This window comes from Syngnathus floridae, chromosome 2 (assembly GCF_059516105.1).
Source record: "Syngnathus floridae isolate MCC-2025c chromosome 2, RoL_Sflo_1.0, whole genome shotgun sequence".
NCBI classification, from domain to species: domain Eukaryota; kingdom Metazoa; phylum Chordata; class Actinopteri; order Syngnathiformes; family Syngnathidae; genus Syngnathus; species Syngnathus floridae.
Window position 1 is genome coordinate 3,092,683 of NC_142414.1, and position 20,343 is coordinate 3,113,025.

The window sequence follows — 20,343 nt, forward strand, 5'->3', positions numbered from 1 at the left end:
TTCTGATTGGTTTTGTAACAAAAGGGGTTTTATCTGGAGTAGGTTGTTAGCCCACTGCCAGATAGCCAGCTGGGGGGGCTGCCCCCTTGGGGCCTGCTGGCCTGCCCTGAACCATTCTTCGTCGGGCCCCTTGCCTGAGACCAGTTTGTCATGGGAGGCCCTACCAGGAGCTGGAAGCTCCAGACAACATAACTCTCAGGGTCATAGGGACACACAAACCCCTCCAGCACATTAAGGTGATGGTTCCCGGAGGGGACAACGCTTCGGGCCAGTCTAAATTTAGACGCAGGCCGGATATGGCCTGCGGGCCGGACTTTAGACATGCCTGGTGTAACGTCACTGGATGTGCCGTTTTGTTTTCACGGTGCCTGTTACCGTGAGTCCACTTCGACAGTTACAGACCATGTAGGGGAAATTCCATTTGATACTTCTGAAAAGTGAAAATCCTCTTTCTACTGAAAAAATCCCGCTTCCTGCTAATGTAGCAGGATGACATGAAAAAGTGGCCAACGACAATGTACAGTTGCACGTTTGCAATCTTTCTGAACTCTGTCGCTTCAGATGCTGGGACAATGACTGTCCAGTCAACGAAGCCCAGCCAGCAGTCGTTGACAGCCTTTTTTACTTCACTGCTAGTTATAATAATAATAATAATAATAATAATACTAAATTGTATATATATTGCACTTTACATTTCATAGAATTTCAAAGTGCTACAGAAATGCTTTTTTTAAAAAGAAATATCTTAAGACTGTTTTTAAAAGTGTCAACCAACTGTGGTGCTCTCAGGTGGACTGGGACGGCATTCCACAGTTCGGGGGAGACAGAGCAGAAAGCTCGGTCTCTCATGGAGCGGAGGTTTGTTTTGGAGGTTTAGAGGAGGTATATGTTTCTCTTTCGTGTAACGTCAGAGTTCCAACTTGGTGTCGTGGAGCCACGCCAGCATCTCTGGTCCCAGGTCAAAGAGGCCGGCCTCCGAGGGTGGTCTATATAGGGGGGAGGTGTTGATGTGGTTGGCTGTCTGCTCGGGGGCACCGCACTCACATGCCGCACTGTCTGCCAGTCGCCACTGCCGCATAGACGTGTTGAAGCGCCCAACACCAGTTCTCAAACGGTTCAGTGTGGTCCACTGCTGGCGAGGTAGTTTGTCTCCTCCTATGGCGCCGTCTCCTGGTTTCCAGATGTAACGGTGCATGATGGAGGGACCAGCTGCCTCCCACTCCTGCTTCCAAGCTGCTTCCAGCCAAGCATCTCTGGAGATGTCCTCAGTTGAAAAAAAAAGTTAGTTAGTCCCAATGATTGTCACACACACAACTGGGTGCGGTGAAATTTGTCTCTGCATTCAACCCATCCCCGAAGGGAGCAGTGAGCAGCAGCGGTGCTGCGCCCGGGAATCATTTGGTAATCTAACCCCCCAATTCCAACCCTTTATGCTGAGAGCCAAGCAGGGAGGCAATGGGTCCCATTTTTTATAGTCTTTGGTATGACCTGGCCGGGGTTTCAACCCACAACCTTCCAGTCTCAGGGCAGACACTCTACCACTAGGCCACTGAGGGATGGAACTGAGCATCTCTTGTGCTACCATGTTGTAGGGGTGGCGCGCCTTTAGTCTGCTTGGTGGAGCTGGAGTTGTTGTGGTGCTGTGCAGGATGTGCCAGTTGTTATTTTTTGCCTTCCTGGCGAAAACAAGGGTGGCAGCCTATCGACGAAGGTTGGCCGGCGCTATTCCCGCAAGGATAGGCAAGAGGGACACAGGGGTGGGCTTCAGGCATCCTGTTATAGTTCGGAGGGCGTTGTTAATTGCCACATCTACCTTTTTGGCATGGGGGCTTCTGTTCCAAACTGGGGCACAGTACTGTGCTGCAGAGAAGACCAGCGCTTGAGTTGATATCCACAAGGTCTTAGCAAAGGCTCTCCAGGTTGTTCCAGCAAGGCAGCGGATCAGTGCAACCCTGGATGTCATTTTTGCCTTCAGTTCTTCAAGGTGTTGTTTGAAGGACAGGGTCTGATCCAGACGCACGCCAAGGTACTTCGGGGCTTGTTGAACTTCCATGTGTTTGCCCTCAATGTTCACTACAAGTTCTCTCCTTGCTTCCCTGGTACTGAGATGGTGTGATGCAGCAACAGTCTTTACAACGCTGAGCTAGGGACGCCACTTTTGAAGCTATGCTACCATGGTGCGCATGTCTTCATTCAGGCTGTCTTCCGTTTGATGTTTGATGAGCGGAGACTCCCTGTGGAAGACTGGAGAGTGACCAGTTCCTTAAGGTAAGGGGAGTGCGTTGCAGTGGATGCATTGATGAGTTAACAGGGATATCTTATATTCAGTCCGAAAGGAAATGGGAAGCCAGTGTAGTGATTGGAGGATGGGTGTGATATGGTCGTATTTGCATATTCTCACCAGGATCCTAGCGGCGTTGTTTTGGAGATATTGGAGCTTTTGAAGGCTCTCGCCAGTGATCTCGATGAGAAGTGCATTGCAGTAATCGAGCCTGGAGGAGACAAAGGCGTGGACGAGTTTTTCCGCATCCTGCAGTGGCAGGGTGGGGCGGAGTTTGCCTATGGTTCTGAGGTGAAAAAAATATGTTTTGCAGATGTGTTTGATATGGGCCTCGTAATTGAGGTGGGGGTCCATTCGCACGCCAAGGTTGGTAACGACGGATGACAGCGTGATGCCCTGACCAAAAAAAGTGATAGGTATTAGGGATGATTTGACCTAGTGTGGAGTGCCGATGAGGATGGCTTCTGTTTTGCAGCTGTTTAATTGCATGAATTATTCTTTCATCAACACCTCTATTTCCTCCAGGCAGATGGTGAGTGCAGTGGTGGTTGAGTGGGGTGTTTGGTCCAATTTTATGTAGAGCTGTGTGTCATCAGCATAGCAATGGTAGGAAAAACCATGCTTGCTGATGGCTCGGCCGAGGGGTAAGATGTACAGGGTGAACAGGGTGAGACCGAGCACAGATCCTTCGGGGACACCACAGGTGACAGGCTGGGTCCGGGACTTTGCACCTCCCAAGGATACGCACTTGGTTAGTTTGGAGAGGTAGGATATGAACCAGGCCAGAGCGGTGTTGCGGAGTCCGATGGTGGAGTGAAGGCGGTTTATGAGGATGGTGTGGTCGATGGTATCAAAGGCAGCTGTGAGGTCCAGGAGGATGAGGAGGGAGAGAGAGTTGGCATCGGCTGCCATAAGAATGTCGTTTGTGACCCTGACCAGGGCTGTTTCGGTGCTGTGTGTGGGGCGAAAACCAGACTGAAATTGTTCGGCGAGGTTATTGCTGCTGAGATGATGATGTTAGTTGGGTGGCGATGATTTTCTCCAGGACCTTCGAGCTTACCAGCTCAGTGGCCTAGTAGTAGAGTGTCCGCCCTGAGATTGGAAGGTTGTGGGTTCAAACCCTGGCCTGGTCATACCAAAGACTATAAAAATGGGACCCATTGCCTCCTTGCTTGGCACTCAGCATTAAGGGTTGGAATTGGGGGGGTTAGATCACCAAATGATTCCCGAGCGCGGCACCGCTGCTGCTCACTGCTCCCCTCTCCCTCAGGGGATGGATCAAAATCACATGGGGATGGGTTAAATGCAGAGGACAAATTTCACCACACCCAGATGTGTGTGTGACGATGATCATTGGGACTTTAACGGGAGGTTGGAAATTGGTCTGTAGTTTGCGTGGATGTCTGGGTCTAGAGATGGTTTCTTGAGACGAGGAGTAATGATGGCTGATTTCAGGGCTGACAGAACATGACCAGACAGTAGGGAGAGGTTAATAGTTTTGGTGATCAGGGGGCATGTGGCTTGAATATTCAGTTTAACAAGGGTTGTGGGAAGGGGGTCCAGAGCACAGGTGGAAGGTTTCACGCGACTGATGGTTTTCTCATCTTCATGCTGGCGTAGTTGGGGTAAAGCAGTACAGAGGCTGGAGCGGTCCAGGCTGTGGGCTGGCAGTCAGAACAGATGGAGTGGGGGCAGCAAAGAAGGAAGAGTGAATACTATCCATTTTCGTTCTGAAGAACGAAAGGAAGTTGTTGCATTGTTCAGTTGTTGTTGTTCTGTTTGTGGGAGTTTGTGTTTCCAGGAAGTGATTTATTGTTGAGGAAAGCTGCTTCGAGTTGCCGGGACTGTTTTTGATGATATTTGAGTGGATTTTTGCTTGTGCCCTCTGAGGGACTTAGAGTAGGCCTTTTGATGGTCCCTGTAGGCCATTTTGTAGACTGTAAATCCCAAGGCAATGAACCGCCGCTCCAGGACATGTCCAGCAGCCTTCATTCTCCGGGGCTCGCTGGTGAACCAGGGAGCTGATCGGGAAAAGGAGACAGTTCTAGTTTGTAATGGGGCATGGGTGTCCAGAAGACTGCTCAGGGATGTTGTAGAATGCCACTGATTCAGTAGCAAATGAATGGGTGGCAGAGGAGAGATGATTAGTTAGGGTATCCGGGTTTATGCGTTTGAGGTTTCTGAAGTGTATTTGTCGTTTTAGTTTGGGAGGAGGGGTAATGCAGAGTCATGGCAATTACCTTGTGGTCAGACACTCCCATGTCATAGGCAACTAGGTTGCTGACCTGGGTGGTGATGTCGGTGATGACCAAGTCGAATGTGTGGCCCTTCATATGAGTAGGGACATGGACATGTGAGAGGTTGAGGTAGTGGTAGTCGAGAAGTTGCATGAATTCACGGGCAAACAGACAGGAAGGTTTATCTACGTGGATGTTTAAGTCGCAGAGAATTATGACATTTGAAGATGAAGTGCAAAGTGTTGTGAGAAGGTCATGCATTTCTGAGATGAAGACTGAGTTTGGTTTGAGTTTGGGTGGCCGGTAGATGAGAAGTAGTGTCAAAGGAAAAGGTGGTTTACATTTAACAGCAAGGCATTCAAATGAGGTTGGTGAGGGGAGGGGAAGGGGTGTTATTTCTAGCTAATTTTTATGAAAAATGTCGAAGCCGCTAGGTACTGCGGGCTTTCTGAGTATAGGTGGCAGGCTATATTCAGGCTGGAATAAACCTCAGGTTGGTGCCAGGTTTCACAAAGACACATGACGTCTAAGCCCTTGTCCAGAATGTGTTCATTGATGAGTGCTGCTTTAAGTGTGAGTGACTGGATGTTAAAAAGCTCTATTTTGATTGTGGATGATGTGGTGAGTCTCTGAAGTGGAATGAGGACATGTAAATCCACTTCACGTTTTCCATGCTGCTGCTGAGTTTGTGGCGCACTCACAGTGTTTCCGTTGGTATAAACCAGGGGTGGGCAATTAATTTTTACAAGGGGCCACATGAAAAACCTGAGTTGTGTCAGAGGGCCACACCTACGATAACTTGTTAAATTTTCTTCCATTGTAAAATGCACTAAATTATTTATTTTAAATAGTTGGTACTGGTAATTAGAAGAATACAATTCTTCTGTTTATATTTATATTAAGCTATGTGAAATTGTGGTGTAAAGGTCAAATAAAAAGACAATTATTAATCAGTGCAATTTATTCTTAACTTCTTTAACTTTTCCTCAAATGACAAAGCCGCTCCATCTCTGGGTGTGAAGTTTGATAAAAAAGTCCTTGTTGGGCTTGCAGTTTTGCTAGCAATGCATCAGCCTCTGATGCACCCTGTTTATCAGACAAATGTATTTGTTCTCATGCTTGGTCGTGTAGTGGCGACTCAAATTATATTCTTTAAACACAGCGACCTGTGTACCACAAATCAGGCACAAGGCTTTACCTTTCATTTCTGTAAAGAAATACTTGGCAGTCCATGTCTTGTTGAAAACACGGCGCTCCTTGACAACTTTTCTTTCCTGAAGGTCAGCACACGTTTCTCGGGCAGCATTACTTCACACTGTTCACCTTCACGCACAGCTCACATACACGTACGCTACACAGAAGTGCGACGTCTTTCAAAATAAAAGCGAAACAGTTGTATTGTACGTACGACACATTATTATTATTATTTTTTAATTACGATTGGCCACATGCGGGCCGGACAGGGATGCACAAAGGGCCGGATGTGGCCCGCGGGCCGTAATTTGCCCAGGTTTGGTATAAACAGTACATGCGACAGAGCTCTGATGACGTGGAACAGATACGACGGGGCGCTCAGATGGATGGTATGTTGTGATCGGTCCCAGAGTATACAAACTTACGGTTATTGCTTCTGTGTATACGTATATCGTGGACGGGAGAAAAGACCAAGTTTTTTGATAACTGAAGCAGGCTGGAATTTCGTAATTTCTCAGCTCCAGTTAGCGGGGGATGGAATATTTCGCCGGTCAGAGGAATGCTGAACTTTTTGACTGTTATGTTAGCCAGGCTAACTGGGATGCGTTGGCGGGGGCTGTTAGCAGGCAGCCGGCTGGTTGTGGAGGTTTATTGTGGTCCTGGCGACAGTGGCCTGGCTGCTTTAGCCTGCGAGTAGTGGTTTGAAGAGCCGAACAGCATCCTGTGGGAACTTGGAGGTGATCTAAGCTTCGGAGGAGAGTAGAGGACTGGAACCAGCTGATAATGCAGGAGGACAGGTAGGCAAAGAATGGCTTGCTGTTGCTGGTGGCCACAAGTCGCAGAAAGTTGCTAAAGAGCAGTAAAAAAAACCCTCTAATTTACTAACTTTAATACTGATTAAAAGTTTAAAAAGAAAAGGACTAAAATTAAGCTAACTCCGGTGGAGAAGCGGCGAACATTTAGCGCCTGCATCCTCTCCAACCGAATCTCACAAGGCCCCGTGCTTCCTTTTGCCATTTATGCATTTATGCCTTTGCCTGTTATCAAGTTACGACACCCATCAAAGGAATTTTGCTTACTTGTTGGATGCCGCCGCAGTGGAGTGAAGATGCTAAAGCATATCCCAGCTGACATCTGGCATAAAGCAGACTACACTCTGAACTGATTGCCAGCCAGTGGCAGAGCACTACACTGCAGGTCAATCCGGATTTTTAGGTGATTATTTTTTTGTGGAAACGTTCACATTCGTATCAACTCTTTGTATTCCAGTAACGAGAATACTCATCATTCACATTAATGACGTAGGAGCCATCGACAAGTATTATTGTCAACGTGTTTTTATTTTATTAAGGGGCAGATAAGACTCCCGGGGTGCGTTCCTCCTAATCACTCCCTTCCAGGTGTCACTGTCATTGCCCATGTGAGCATCGAAGTCACCCAGCAGAATGATCCAGAAGGAGCGCTCTCCGGCACTTCTTCCTCACGAAGGCGGTGGGAGGCTACCCTCTCGTTCACCGGACTGAACCCCAATGCGAGGTGCCCAGCCGGGGGGCAATAAGTATACCCACAACTGCTCGGCGCCTCTTGCCGTGGGCAACTCAAGAGTGGAAGAGAGTCCAGCCCCTCTCAAGAGGACGTACCAGAACTGAACTGTGTGTGGACTATGTCTAGTCAGAACTCTTCTGCCTCGCACACCAGCTCAGGCTCCTATCCTGCCGGAGAGGTGATATTCCATGTCCCAAAGCCAGCTTCTATAGACGGGGATGGGACTGCCAAGGTCCCAGCCTTTGGCCTTCGCCCAGCTCATATAATTTTTTTAATTAAAGGAGGGAGTCTAATCTTTCCTTTAATACCATCATTGTATATATAGCAATAGGACACAATATTCTGTATTCAAAGAGTTAAAGGGAGCGTAAACCGAGGATGGTTCATTTTTCACTAACTAGCCCAGGTTATGTATTTTTTCATCAGGAAACATTTTTTTTCTAATTATCCATTCATCTTGGAGAGATAACGAAACAATTAATGCCTTTTAAAATACCCACTTTTAATGAGGAATAGGGCCACACACCCATCACCTCCATGTCTTGATGATGTCACGGGAAAGAAGAGATAACAATTTCCCCATTGTACAGAGAAAAACGTCCAAAAACAGTTGGCACCAACATTTACATGGACATCTCCACTTATGATGACTTCAACATATTAAAAGGATTAGCTTCTCCTTGGCTGATTTAAGAGCAAGAAATGAGCAGCCTCTCTGGAGCCAAAGTGCCCTGTCACGTCTGTCTGTTTCCTTTCACTAGTCACCAACATACGCAAACAAGATGCGTTCAGAGAGGCTTTATGGAAGCAGAATTGTTCATACGTCGGCATATAATTGAAATTGGTAAGGGTTCTTTTGGTTTACATTTCCCTTGAAGTCCAGGTATGGGGTACTACTTCTGCCACCTATCTGAAAAGGAGGCCACTCTCAGCTGAAGGGTGGACCTCCTCACTGAAAGTCTGGTGCCCAAAAAGCAATGACAAGTAGCCTGAGCACAATGCAGGGAGTACGTATAAGCAAAAAAGACAATGCATAATAATTAAATGTGGAAATTAAGGCAATTTAAAAAGTGACACGTATCATTGAAAATGAACTTTTTTGCTTTTAAAATAAATTTCTTGTGTATGTGGAGTCTTCAAGGGTGTAGAAAAGTGTAATACATCCCTCCAGGTGCAGAAATACTTTTATGATCTGTTTTTTACTCCGTTCAGATTTCTCAGTTTTCTATTACGTATTTTTATCTATTACATCACATACATTGGGGCGGGACTAACCAAATAAGGTGTTGCCAAATAGTTCCGCAAATCCACCATGTTTATCACTCGCACCGACTTTTGTAGTCCAAACAACTCAAGAATGTCGAAGTGGAGAGATCAAAATGTTCATGGTTGGATGCATCGATCCACACAAATTATTGCACCGTCCCCAAACATCAGAACCTCAATGAAGTATATAGTGGGAAACGTAATTTCGATCTCTTTGTATGTCTTGGCATGTGAAGAAATTGACAATAAAGCTGACTTTGACTTTGAAGTGCCTGGTCAAACTTTCAAGCAGTGTTCCCACATCTGTGGGCAAAGTCCATTTTGTCAGTATAGAGAAGGATTCGCTGAAATATTTCGCTTCGTTGATGGTTCAGTTCCTTCAATCTATGGAAACGACGGAAACAGTAAAGCGGTAAGCCTGAGATGACTCAAAAATAATAAACAGTATCTCACTTTCATATTATACCCTCATTTTCATGGCATTAGCATCAGACTTTCTGCTGATTTTAGAGCTGTACGCTCTGTTTTCACTTCTTGTGGATGTATTTTGAGTAGTTGTATCAGATGAATTGCATCAAACACAATAACGTGTTAAATGCATTTGTTAGCATCTCGCGAACGCTAGGATTAACTTACTCCGTATCTTTTCTGCAGTGCTTGTTTACAAGACGTCCATAGCATTAGCGTCAGTCTTTCTGCTGATTTTGAAGCTGTGTGCTCTGTTTTCACTTCTTGTGGGTTTATTTTGAGTAGTTGTGTCAGATGAATTGCATTCTTTAGGTTCTCGCTAGTGCTAGTATTAGCTTACTTAATAACTTAACTGCAGTGCTTGTTTACAAGGCGTTCATAAATATTGAGAGGGGATTTATTTTATTATGTGTTATGCATGGACAAGGCTTCTGCCATTGATATCTTTTAATCAATCAAAATGTCTGCGGTACAAGTAAAGCTACCTCGGCTAAAAAACTACAAATATGTCGATAGGAAAAAAAGGCGCACATCTTGCGGGCTGAAGGTTGTGGGGTGTGAAGTATCTCATTTGCATTTAAAGACACCGCACCAAAATGGCTTGCTCTAAGCCGCGCCTCAGAACAAGTAGAAAAGATGTACCTGTGATGGTATCAAAACAAGGAATTCAGACGAAAGCATCGCTGTTCCACTTAATATAGACCACATCTGAATGAGTAAAACAGTAGAATTTATTACCATGATACATGGGCCTTAAGAAAAAAACACACACTTTTGCATTTGTTACAGCAGGAAAGTTTTGTGATGAAATCATTATTAATAAATGAACACTTTAAAAATCCAGTGAAGTGCACTATGATAATTTGAATGGTTAAAACTCATGAGCGTGTGTGTGTGTGTGTGTGTGTGTGTGTCTGTGTGTCTGTGCGTGTGCGCGTGTGTTACCAGCTGGCAAATGTCATCCTGCAGGTTCCATTGCAGCTTCCGTTGATGTTGTTTCTTCTCCTGTGGTGAGTTTTTAAGTTTTTTTAGGTGCAATATAGATTGAATTGTTTTGATTTGCTTTTTATTATTACGACAGAGAGAGAGAGAGAGAGAGAAATTCTCGTCGACCTTATTTTACACTTATGTAGGGTCACGTAGACAACAGCTTGAACAAGGAAGTCCAGACTTCCCTCTCCTCTGCCACTTGTAGCTCTTCCAAAGGTAACGCATGGCAGTAACCCAGAGAGACAGTCTGGGAGACAATCTCTCAAGTGTGTCCTGGGACGTCCCCAGGTTCTCCTGTCGGTGAACATGGTGTTTGTTATAGACGATCCATGTCAAGCACATAAGTCCAATAACAGAACACCACTCAACACTCACTCAAGGTCTCACTGTCATTACCTACATGATCATTGAAGTCACCTAGCAGAAAGATGGAGTCCTCAGAAGGAGCACTCTCCAGCACTCCTTCTAAGGACAAAAAGTAGGTACTCTGGGCTGCTGCTTGGTGCATAGGCACAAACAGTCAAGACTCGTAGAGGCTAATCTCATGTACACTGGGGTGAACCTCAACATAAAGGTGCCAAGCCTGGGAGCAAATTGTATGCCCACAACTGCTCAGACGTGGGCAACTCCAAAGTAGATGAGTTTCCAAATCCCCTTGAAAGGACTGGTACCAGAGCCCAAGCTGTGTGTGAAGGCGAGCCTGACTACAGTGATCCGTCGTTTTTTCTTGGAGATGCATTCCAGAACCACCCACCAAAAACTAAATTCCTTAAAGTAGAAACAATACATACATTATTTAGAAATTTAAACACCACTGTGTTGAAATTTTCAACATGTAGTGGTTGTTGTTAGCCGCGAGAGGTCATGGGTGTATTGTAAGTCAATTAGAAGTATGGTTTACCTTGCAAAGCAATGCAAAGTCCATCTTCTGTAATGCCACACTACACTAACCCGGGGGACATCATGCGTAGCGAAACCAAAGAGAGTCATGGTTGCGCAAAAATCTCCTGTTGCATTGTGGTACAATACACAATATTAGTTTTTTAAACCCTCCCCCATACTTTTATGCAAGATGAACCTTACCCATTCCCTTAATAACTATTGACACACTGTTCTGTGCGTGTATTGTACTTTTACAGTAAATAAAAAAACAAACACGTAATATTTTCACGTGTCCTGACTCCTTCTGCACCAGTTGGTGCTTCCTTCCTCACGCGTGGCTGGATGCTGCCTCCTGTGCTTGAACTCTGTCACGACCGGAGTGATGCAAATTGCTCAGAGGCACGCCCCGCTCTATCAGCGCTCATTCCCACTGTCCCGACTCTTGGAGGGCAGTGCTTTGTTCCTACGTGCGCGACAGCCAGCCACACTTGTCTTCAGTGAAGCAGGTTGCTCAGAGGCACGCCCCGCGCCATGAGCGCTCATTGTCTCTGTCCCAACTCTTTCTCCCCGGCGGTGCATTTTTCCTTTGTGCGTGGCTTTGTTACATCTCCACTCTCGCCCTATGGGCTGGCCGACACACTCGCTACGCTAGACCTCAGGGGGCACGCGTCACCAATACGGTACTGCGGGTGCTAATCGGCACTAATCGCCACCACCTGTCCCGTATTACCCGCTGATTAAGGTGTGTATACAGACACGGTCAGTCCTTGCCATTTCATCTGCTTTGTTACACGCACACCAGCCATCTGATTCCCATTTGCCTTATCCGCTGTGTCGCGGTACAACTGGCTGGTTGTCAGCCTTGACACATGCAAGCCTTCCACCTGATTCCTGTTTGCCTGATCTGCTGTGTAACAAGATGCCACCACGACACGAGCTCGCTGACCGGCTCGTCAGTCGCTTCGTGCAACCGGTCTGCTGGTATTCTAGCCTAACCCTTTTTCCTCTTTTTGCATTCCCTAAATAAACAGTCAGTGTTGCACATGGTTGTCCTGCCTCGTTTGTGACAGGCTGGCTGCCGCTCAGCTATCAGCGTGTATTCAAACCCCATTGTCCCGTTACTTATAAACTCGCCTTGTTTGTGTCAGGCTGGCTGCCACGCTTCTCGCGCTTGTACGCGGGGATGCACATTGCTCAGAGGCACGCCCCGCGCTATCAGTGTGTATTCCACCATTCTCCCGTTACTTATAAACCTGCCAAGTAGCATGTTCCCAGAGTTGAAACGTGACGTGGCGAGGATCACTGTACAGTCAGAACCGCTCTATTCCGCAGACCAGCTTGGGCTTCATCCCTGCCAGAGAGGTGACATTCAATGTTCTAAGAGCTAGTTTTAGCCTCAAATGATCAAGGGAAAGCCAAGTCTACTTATTTTTGTCATACTAGGAGGTAATTTGAGCCAAATCCCCTCATCTAGAATCTGTTCGTCATAAAATTCAAAATACTCAGGATTGTTATCAAACTTCTTCAGAGCTGGCTAATGAGATGATTATTTGATTGAGGTAGGGAGACATGAACAATGGCCCACCAGTGTTAGGGTTAGGTCAACCGCATGCCAGCTGTAAAGCAATTAGAATAACTGTTAGAGCAATAAGAAGGCAATATTATCAAGGCGATGATCATATTAGTCATAGTCTTGTTAAAGTAAGTTGTCATACTTTACAATTTGACCCTTGATATGATAAAAGTAAGCTCCTTGCCTTTTCATTTCATTCCCTTAGGGCTATTGCGCATGTCGTGATGGCGTTGAGGGCATGGCATGTGACCGCTGCAAACCTCTGTACTGGAACTTGTCCCCCAACATTTTTGATGGATGCACTAGTAAGATTTTCTGATCCGTTCGAACACTTCAAGTCCAACTCGTTGCCGCGACTGACTAGTGTGTGTGTGGGTGCGTGCGTGCGTGCGTGCGTGCGTGTGACCTCCCGCGCAGAGTGTGAGTGTAACATCGCTGGAACGCTGAGCGGTGTTGCAGAGTGTGCACAGGTGAGGAGGTCTTGATTGCTGGAAGGTTGCTGTTATTTTTGTGCAACATTTTTTCCTGATTTTTTTTTTTTTCAATTTCCCAATTATACAATTGCAGGACAGTGGTCAATGTCACTGCAAGCCAAATTCTTGCAGTAGCACCTGCACCACCTGCAAAGATGGCTTCTACAACCTGCAGGAGCACCAGTACTTTGGCTGCCAAGGTGAGTCATACTTCTGCTTTAGAAGCTGGGTTTTCATTACCCTCAGAAATATGCAAACTGCGGAATAGCAGACTGGTAATGGAAACAAAACTAACCCTCTCAAATATCTCAAAACATTTTTTACGATTTCATGATTGATTGATTGATTGATTGATTGATTGATTGATTGAACATTTATTGATCCAGGGGTGGGGAAATTCAGGCCCCAGCAGTATTCATACCATAAGCGGGTATATAAAAGACACACAGATGGCATGAGCGCAACTCAATAGGCTCTTATAAGGCTGCCACACAACGGCGCCACATAGAAAGCCAGTAAGTGCGAAAGTTAAAAGCCATCAAAGCAAAGCAACAAGACAAACCGTAACAGCGGCCAACCAGCCCCCCTCTATACCAGAACACCCCAAAACACACAAAACAGCCTCCACGGGGTCCATAAACAAGGTATAAGGGCAGTCAAGTTGAACGGTGCCCAATGGACCGTGGTTGTGAATTGGTAAAACATCACAAAACAGGCAAACGTGTGAGCAGTGTCCTGGGCACCCAGTCGGGGCACGTGCAGATGGTCACCATGGGGCTGGCACGGCAAAGGTCGTTGGTTCCGACGAGCATGAGGGAGCGGACTCCCCACAGGGGTCGCGGCTGCGAGGCCAAGGCGAGGGACCCGGTCAGCACCGGCCGGATGAGCAGGAAGCCGTCGTAGAGTCACGCCGGTTCCGACCGATGTGCGCAGCCATCCCGGTCCAAGGGAAAAAAAAAAAAAATCCGATCCGAAGCGATCTGCACACGCTGAGGTGAGGTAGAAGGCACCAGCATCGCCGAATGGACAAATAGAAAGAAAGAAAAAGGAGAAAAGAAGGAAATAAAGTGGAAAAGAGAGAACACTGCAAGGAGGCTGCCACTCAGCGGCGCCATGCCAAAAAAAAAAAAAAATTGGCAATGACTCTACGCAACATCGCGACGAGCACTGGATGATTGGTCTTAAAAAGAGCCCATTCTTTTTGCTCGGTGGGTCATAAATCTGATATGCGAGCAAAACTTTTGAAAGTGCGACTAATAATTTTTCTCGGTCGCACCGGTGCACTTAATGCTACCCAGGTAAAAAACAATAATAATTCTTGGCAAGTGCATCATCACTGTGTTCTCCTGTGACTGGACTCACACTCATGGCAGGACAATATTGTGCTCTAAACCAATAAGAGACGGAGTTTGGGCGGGTGTTTGCCTGTAGTTCTGTTCACGGCTCTTAGCTGTGTGTGTTGTTAGCAACCCTGAACTACAGTATCTTAACTGAAGCAAAAAGGAAAATAAACGCATCAAATCGAGGGAAAATGAAGAGAGGCATAAACAGGCATTTTATTCACCAAGAATACTAACCCGACTGTTACAACCAACCCTACAACTGAGAGTCCATCCAGCCAAAACACGGAGCACTCGGTTGGTAAGATGCCAAACTACAGTCCAGCCCTGCCCTGAATAGCATTTTAAGATAAACTGCAGCTAGCGATTCTTACGGAATACCATGAGGTGTCATTTCAGGACTCCTCAGAACAAATCTAGTATGGCTATTATAAACAATAATAAGAGGATAAAGATTTCAGTTTGAAATGATTTGACACATTTTGTCTAAATAGTCTAAAATAGATTTCTTCCTGCTGTATTTTATCCCTTGCTATGTTTTGTGTGTTCAGGGTGCCAGTGTGATATTGGTGGCTCTGAGGGTCAAGCCTGTGATGAGCAGAGCGGTCGCTGTCACTGTAGACCGAATGTGCAGGGACTCAAGTGCAACTTGTGAGCTCAAAACCATTTCAGTGTATACAACATCTCCCAAACACAAAGTTCATCCATAGCGCATCAGAGAACAGAGATCTCACACATCCATACTTGGTTTAATTTGATAGATTTGTGATGTGACCTTATGCGCAGAGCTGCTGTGGATCATTATTTTCTTGACCTTCACCACCTCAAGTTTGAGGCGGAAGAAGGCACCATGTTGGATGGCCGGCCGGTGCGCTTCGGCTACGACCCTGTGGAATTCCCTGGCTTCAGCTGGAGGGGTTATGCTCAAATGTCTCCTATCCAGGTCTGGAATATGAAGATGTGTTCTCTTTAGCTGTGTCTTTTCACCATTCACTGCTTGAAACTTCAAACTTCCCATACAGTGATCCCTCGCCAATTTGCACTTCACTTTTTGTGAATGCGCTACTTCGCTGGTTTATAAGTGACGGGAGAACAGCGTTCAAATATACACTGATAGTGTGCCTCTGAGAAACATGCGTCACTGCAGACAAGCATGGGAAGCGCGCCAGCCAGGCTTTCATGAAAGAGGAAGGACAACCATGTGCAACAATGCAAAAACAGGAAAAGAACAAAAGGGAGGCTCTAACACAGTGGTGGGAAATTAAATTTTACAAGGGGCCACATGAAAAACCTGAGTTATGTCAGAGGGCCACACCAACGATAATTTAAACCTGCTCAACTTTATTCCATTGTAGTATGCACTAAATTATTTATTTTAAATAGCTAGTACTGGTAATTAGAAGACTACAATTATTCAGTTTATATTTATTTTGGGCTATGTGAAATTGTGGTGTATAGGTCAAATAAAAAATCATTAATCAGTACAATTTATTCTTAACTTTAACTTTTCCTCAAACTGTGAATTACAACACATTGAGAGAAACATATCAATGTGTCCTCAACCCGCCTTGTTACGGTACGTCGGGAGAGTGACTCATTCTCAAATGTGCTCTTTTTCTCCGGGCATATCAGTGCAACAGAGTCCAATAAGCACTCCTTAATAAACTCTCCGTCAGTAAACGGCTTATTTTTTCTGGCAATTTTGCGGGAAATGACAAAACTTGTCCTGACCGCTGCATCTCTGTGGGTGTGAAGTTTGATAAAAAAGTCCTTGTTGGGCTTGCAGTTTTGCTAGCAATGCATCACCCTCTGTTGCGCGCTCTTTATTAGACAGATGTATTTTTCCTCATGCTTGGTCGTGTCGTGGCGACTCAAATTATATTCTTTAAACACAGCGACCTGTGTGCCACAAACCAGGCAACCAGGTGGCGAAGTGTGCTCCCGAGGCACGTCAACCGGCCAACAGGGCCAGAGCGGTGACATGACACAGCTGCCCACGAATAAAAATGCATCGCCGTGGAGAAAGAATCAGGACAGCGGCCAGCAATGAGCGCTCATAAGCCGGGGTGTGCCTCAGCGCAATGTACTTCACTGAGAAGGCTGGCTGTCATGCACGTAGGAAAAACTTTTTTACTGGCGGGCCGAATTTGGTTCTAAATTTTGATCGGGGGGCCGAACCAGGAGCAGATGGATGTAGTGTTTGTGTGAAGTAATAGAAATGACATATAAAGGTAATTGCATAAAATGTTTGTACTTTTAGTAGGTAGTAAAGCATGGATATTCCAAAAAAGCTTTTTGAAAACAAATGCATTTATTAACATCATTAAAAAAATACCTCACCAAAAAACTACTATCAGTGATTCTCATTAAATACGACACTGTTATTATGAATAATAGTTTCCATCACTTCAGCGCCAAATACGACACTGTTATTATGAATAATAGTTTCCATCACTTCAGCGCCTGCAGGTCAAATTTCTGAAATATGTTTATCTAATTAGGCGAAATCACATCAAACGGCAAACATTCTGACCAAATACATCATCTTGAATAATCAGTGAAAGAATACTTCTAAATAAAGTAATGAAGATTAGATTAGATTAGACTCAACTTTATTAATCCCTTGGGATTACTCCTTCAGGGAAATTCTGTCTCTGCATTTAACCCATCCCCATGTGATTTTAATCCATCCCCTGGGGGAGAGGGGAGCAGTGAGCAGCAGCGGTGCCGCGCTCGGGAATCATTTGGTGATCTAACCCCCCAATTCCAACCCTTAATGCTGAGTGCCAAGCAGGGAGGCAATGGGTCCCATTTTTATAGTCTTTGGTATGACCCGGCCGGGGTTTGAACCCACAACCTTCCAGTCTCAGGGCGGACACTCTACTACTAGGCCACTGAGCTGGTGGAGCTAAAGAAATCAATAGTATTGTTGGTCTCCCTTTTTTGCTAGTGCATCATCGTCTGTAATAAAATTTGTTGTGGTAATTCTTAGGATAGAGCCGAGGTGTCTATCCGTTAACCTAGAGCTGTGACGGGCTTTGTTGACGTTCATGTGACGGAACGTCTGCTCACACACGTCGGTCGAGCCAAATTGTCCTCTCTATTTTTTTAAACACTCGGCACTCAGTGTTCACCTTTCTTTTCCTTGGGCCACTCATTTTAGTGGAAGGATTCCAGGGGAAGGTTTGTGCGTGGCATTAACGTAAAACTGTATCTGAAAGCTCAGCGCGCGAATTATGAGAATGCTGACGTCACAGCCCACACTCGAAATTCGGCACTGATGAAAATAGTGCGCCGGGTCCGTACTACTTAGCACGTACACGCACTTGTGAGTGTGCACCGAGCTTTCCGACATGGCTTCCGGGAGTAAATGTGCGGGCGGGCGCTTCCCCATCTATTGGAGAAACATACTAATTGCAGGGAAAATGACCCCAAAAAAAGTTTAATAATACAATTTATTCACGTTTGGCGGGCCGGATTAAACGGCCCCGTGGGCCGGATGTGGCCCGCGGGCCGTAGTTTGCCCATGTCTGTTCTACACCATTCACTTTATTAGTGTGAAGGCGAAGGTCTTCACACTTATGTTATTCCACCATTCACTTTATTATTATTATATTTTATTCCTCACACTTTTTTGACGCGTTTCTAGTTGGTTAGTTAGGTCGTCCTCAGATGAGCTTCCATAGTAGAAGCTATACATTGTAATAATGACTGTGGGGCGCAGCTCCTCACAGCATCCCCAATCTAACCCTTAATGCTGAGTGTCAAGCAGGGAGGCATTGGGTTCCATTTTATAGTGTTTTGGTATGACTCGGCCTGGGATCGAACCCACAACCTCCCAGTCTCAGGGCTGACACTCATACCACAAGGCCACTCGCTTCTCCTTCCACATAATTCATCCAATTCACTCATTCCAATTTCGACATATTCCAAAAATTCATGCGACGGGTGCTTGCATTCATCTCATTCCAAAAATGTTCCATTTGCGCAAAATTCGCAATATTATTATTTTTTTTCCCCCGTTCATTCTTAATGGCAGATTCAACATTTCACATTTACGTCGTTCCAGTTTGAAATTCACATCATTCAGCACATTCAAATCACATCCGGAAAGATTCTTGACATTCCCAAAATTGCAAAATTAAAAAATTTCACATTTTCACGCCTAAAATTTCCGCAAAATTCCACAAAAAATTGTTTTTCACCTCTAATTTCCACATTCCAACTTTCAACTGTTCGTTTGCCTACCTATTCCACAATTTCCCACTTCACAAAAATTCAAAATTTTCAAAAATTCACGGCAAATTCTCCAAAATTTCGTTTTTCCCTTTTAATTCCTACATTTTTCCACCGATTCAACCCGTTCCAACTTTCAACTGTTCATCTTCTGCCTACCTATTCCACAACATTCAGCACATTCAAATCACATTCGGAAAGATTCCCGATATTCCCAAAATTGCCAAATTCAAAAATGTCACAAAATTTCACAAAATTTCGTGTTTTCACCTGAAATTTCTACACTTTTCCACCGATTCAACCTATTCCAACTTTCAACTGTTCATCTCTTGCCTACCTATTCCACAACTTCCCATTTACTAAAAATTCAAAAATTTCAAATTTGAAATTCATGCAAATTCTCCAAAATTTGGTTTTCCCTTCTAATTTCTTCATTTTTCAACTGATTCAACCCATTCCAACTTTATTCACTTTGTTCACCTTATGCTTACCATATTCACCCCCTTCATCCCCACTTCCATTATGCTTACCAAATTCACCCATTCACCAAATTCAGAAATTAAAAATTTTCAATTTTGAAATTCACCACAAATTCTCCAAAATTTCGTTTTACACTTCTCATTTCTACATTTCTCAAGTAATTCAACTCATTCCAACATCATTCTATAGCATTCCCCCAAATCTTATTCAGTTTCTTTGCCTTCACACGCAATTTCTCCAGAAATTGCATTTTCTAGTTATATTTTTTTCCTCGCACTTTTTTGACGCGCTTCTCCTTCCACATAATTCATCCGATTCACTCCATTCCAATTTCGACATATTCCAAAAATTCACGCGACGGCTGCTTGCATTCATCTCAAAATTCGCAAATTTACGACAAAGTTTCCCCATTCATTCTTAATGGCAGATTCAACATTTCACATTTACGTCGTTCCAGTTTGAAATTCACATCATTCAGCACATTCAAATCACATTTGGAAAGATTCTCGACATTCCCAAAATTGCAACATTAAAAAAGTCACGTTTTCATGTTTAAAATTTCTGCAAAATTTCACAAAATTAAATTTTTCACCTCTAATTTCCACATTTTTCAACTGATTCAACCCATTCCAACTTTCAACCATTCATCGTTTGCCTACCTATTCCACAATTTCCCACTTCCTAAATTTAAAATTCACGCCAAATTCTCCAAAATGTAGTTTTTCCCTTCTAATTTCTTCATTTTTCCACCAATTCAACCCATTCCAACTTTCAACTGTTCATCTTTTGTTGACCCATTCCATAACATTCAGCATGTTCAAATCACATTCGGAGAGATTGTCGATATTCCATAAATTGCCAAGTTAAAAAATGTCATGTTTTCACGTTTAAAATTTCTGCAAAATTTCGTTTTTCACCTCTAATTTCTACATTTTTCAACCGATTCAACCATTCCAACTTTCAACTCTTCAACTCTTGCCTACCTATTCAACACCTTCCCACTTCCAAAAAATTCCAAATTTTCAAATCTGAAATTCACACCAAATTCTCCAAAATTTCGTTTTTCAACTCTAATTTCTACATTTTACAATCGATTCAACCCATTCAAACTTTCAACTGCTCATCTTTTACCTACCTATTCCACAACTTCCCACTCACCGAAAATTTCAAATTTTCAATTTTGAAATTCTCGTCAAATTCTCCAAAATTTGGTATCACATTCAAATCACATTCGGAAAGATTCCCGATATTCCCAAAATTGCCAAATTCAAAAATGTCACAAAATTTCGTGTTTTCACCTCTAATTTCTACATTTTTCAACCGATTCAACCCAATCGAACTTTATTTACTTTGTTCACCTTATGCTCACCATATTCAC

General features: G+C 44.5%; 1 protein-coding gene across 7 annotated transcripts in view; it reads left to right on the forward strand.

Moving 5' to 3' along the window:
* Window positions 1-20,343, forward strand: part of lama5 (laminin, alpha 5) — a 347,871-nt gene that overhangs the window by 132,706 nt on the left and 194,822 nt on the right. For all 7 annotated transcript variants that reach the window (XR_015863095.1, XM_088398876.1, XM_088398835.1 and 4 more), the window contains 6 exons: window positions 9,940-10,001; window positions 12,642-12,741; window positions 12,854-12,906; window positions 13,004-13,109; window positions 14,801-14,900; window positions 15,036-15,192. Coding sequence is in view for 6 of the 7 variants with exons in the window: in XM_088398876.1 (XP_088255002.1) it covers window positions 9,940-10,001; window positions 12,642-12,741; window positions 12,854-12,906; window positions 13,004-13,109; window positions 14,801-14,900; window positions 15,036-15,192 (578 nt within the window). In the remaining variant the exon portion in view is untranslated. The remainder of the gene's footprint in view (window positions 1-9,939; window positions 10,002-12,641; window positions 12,742-12,853; window positions 12,907-13,003; window positions 13,110-14,800; window positions 14,901-15,035; window positions 15,193-20,343) is intronic.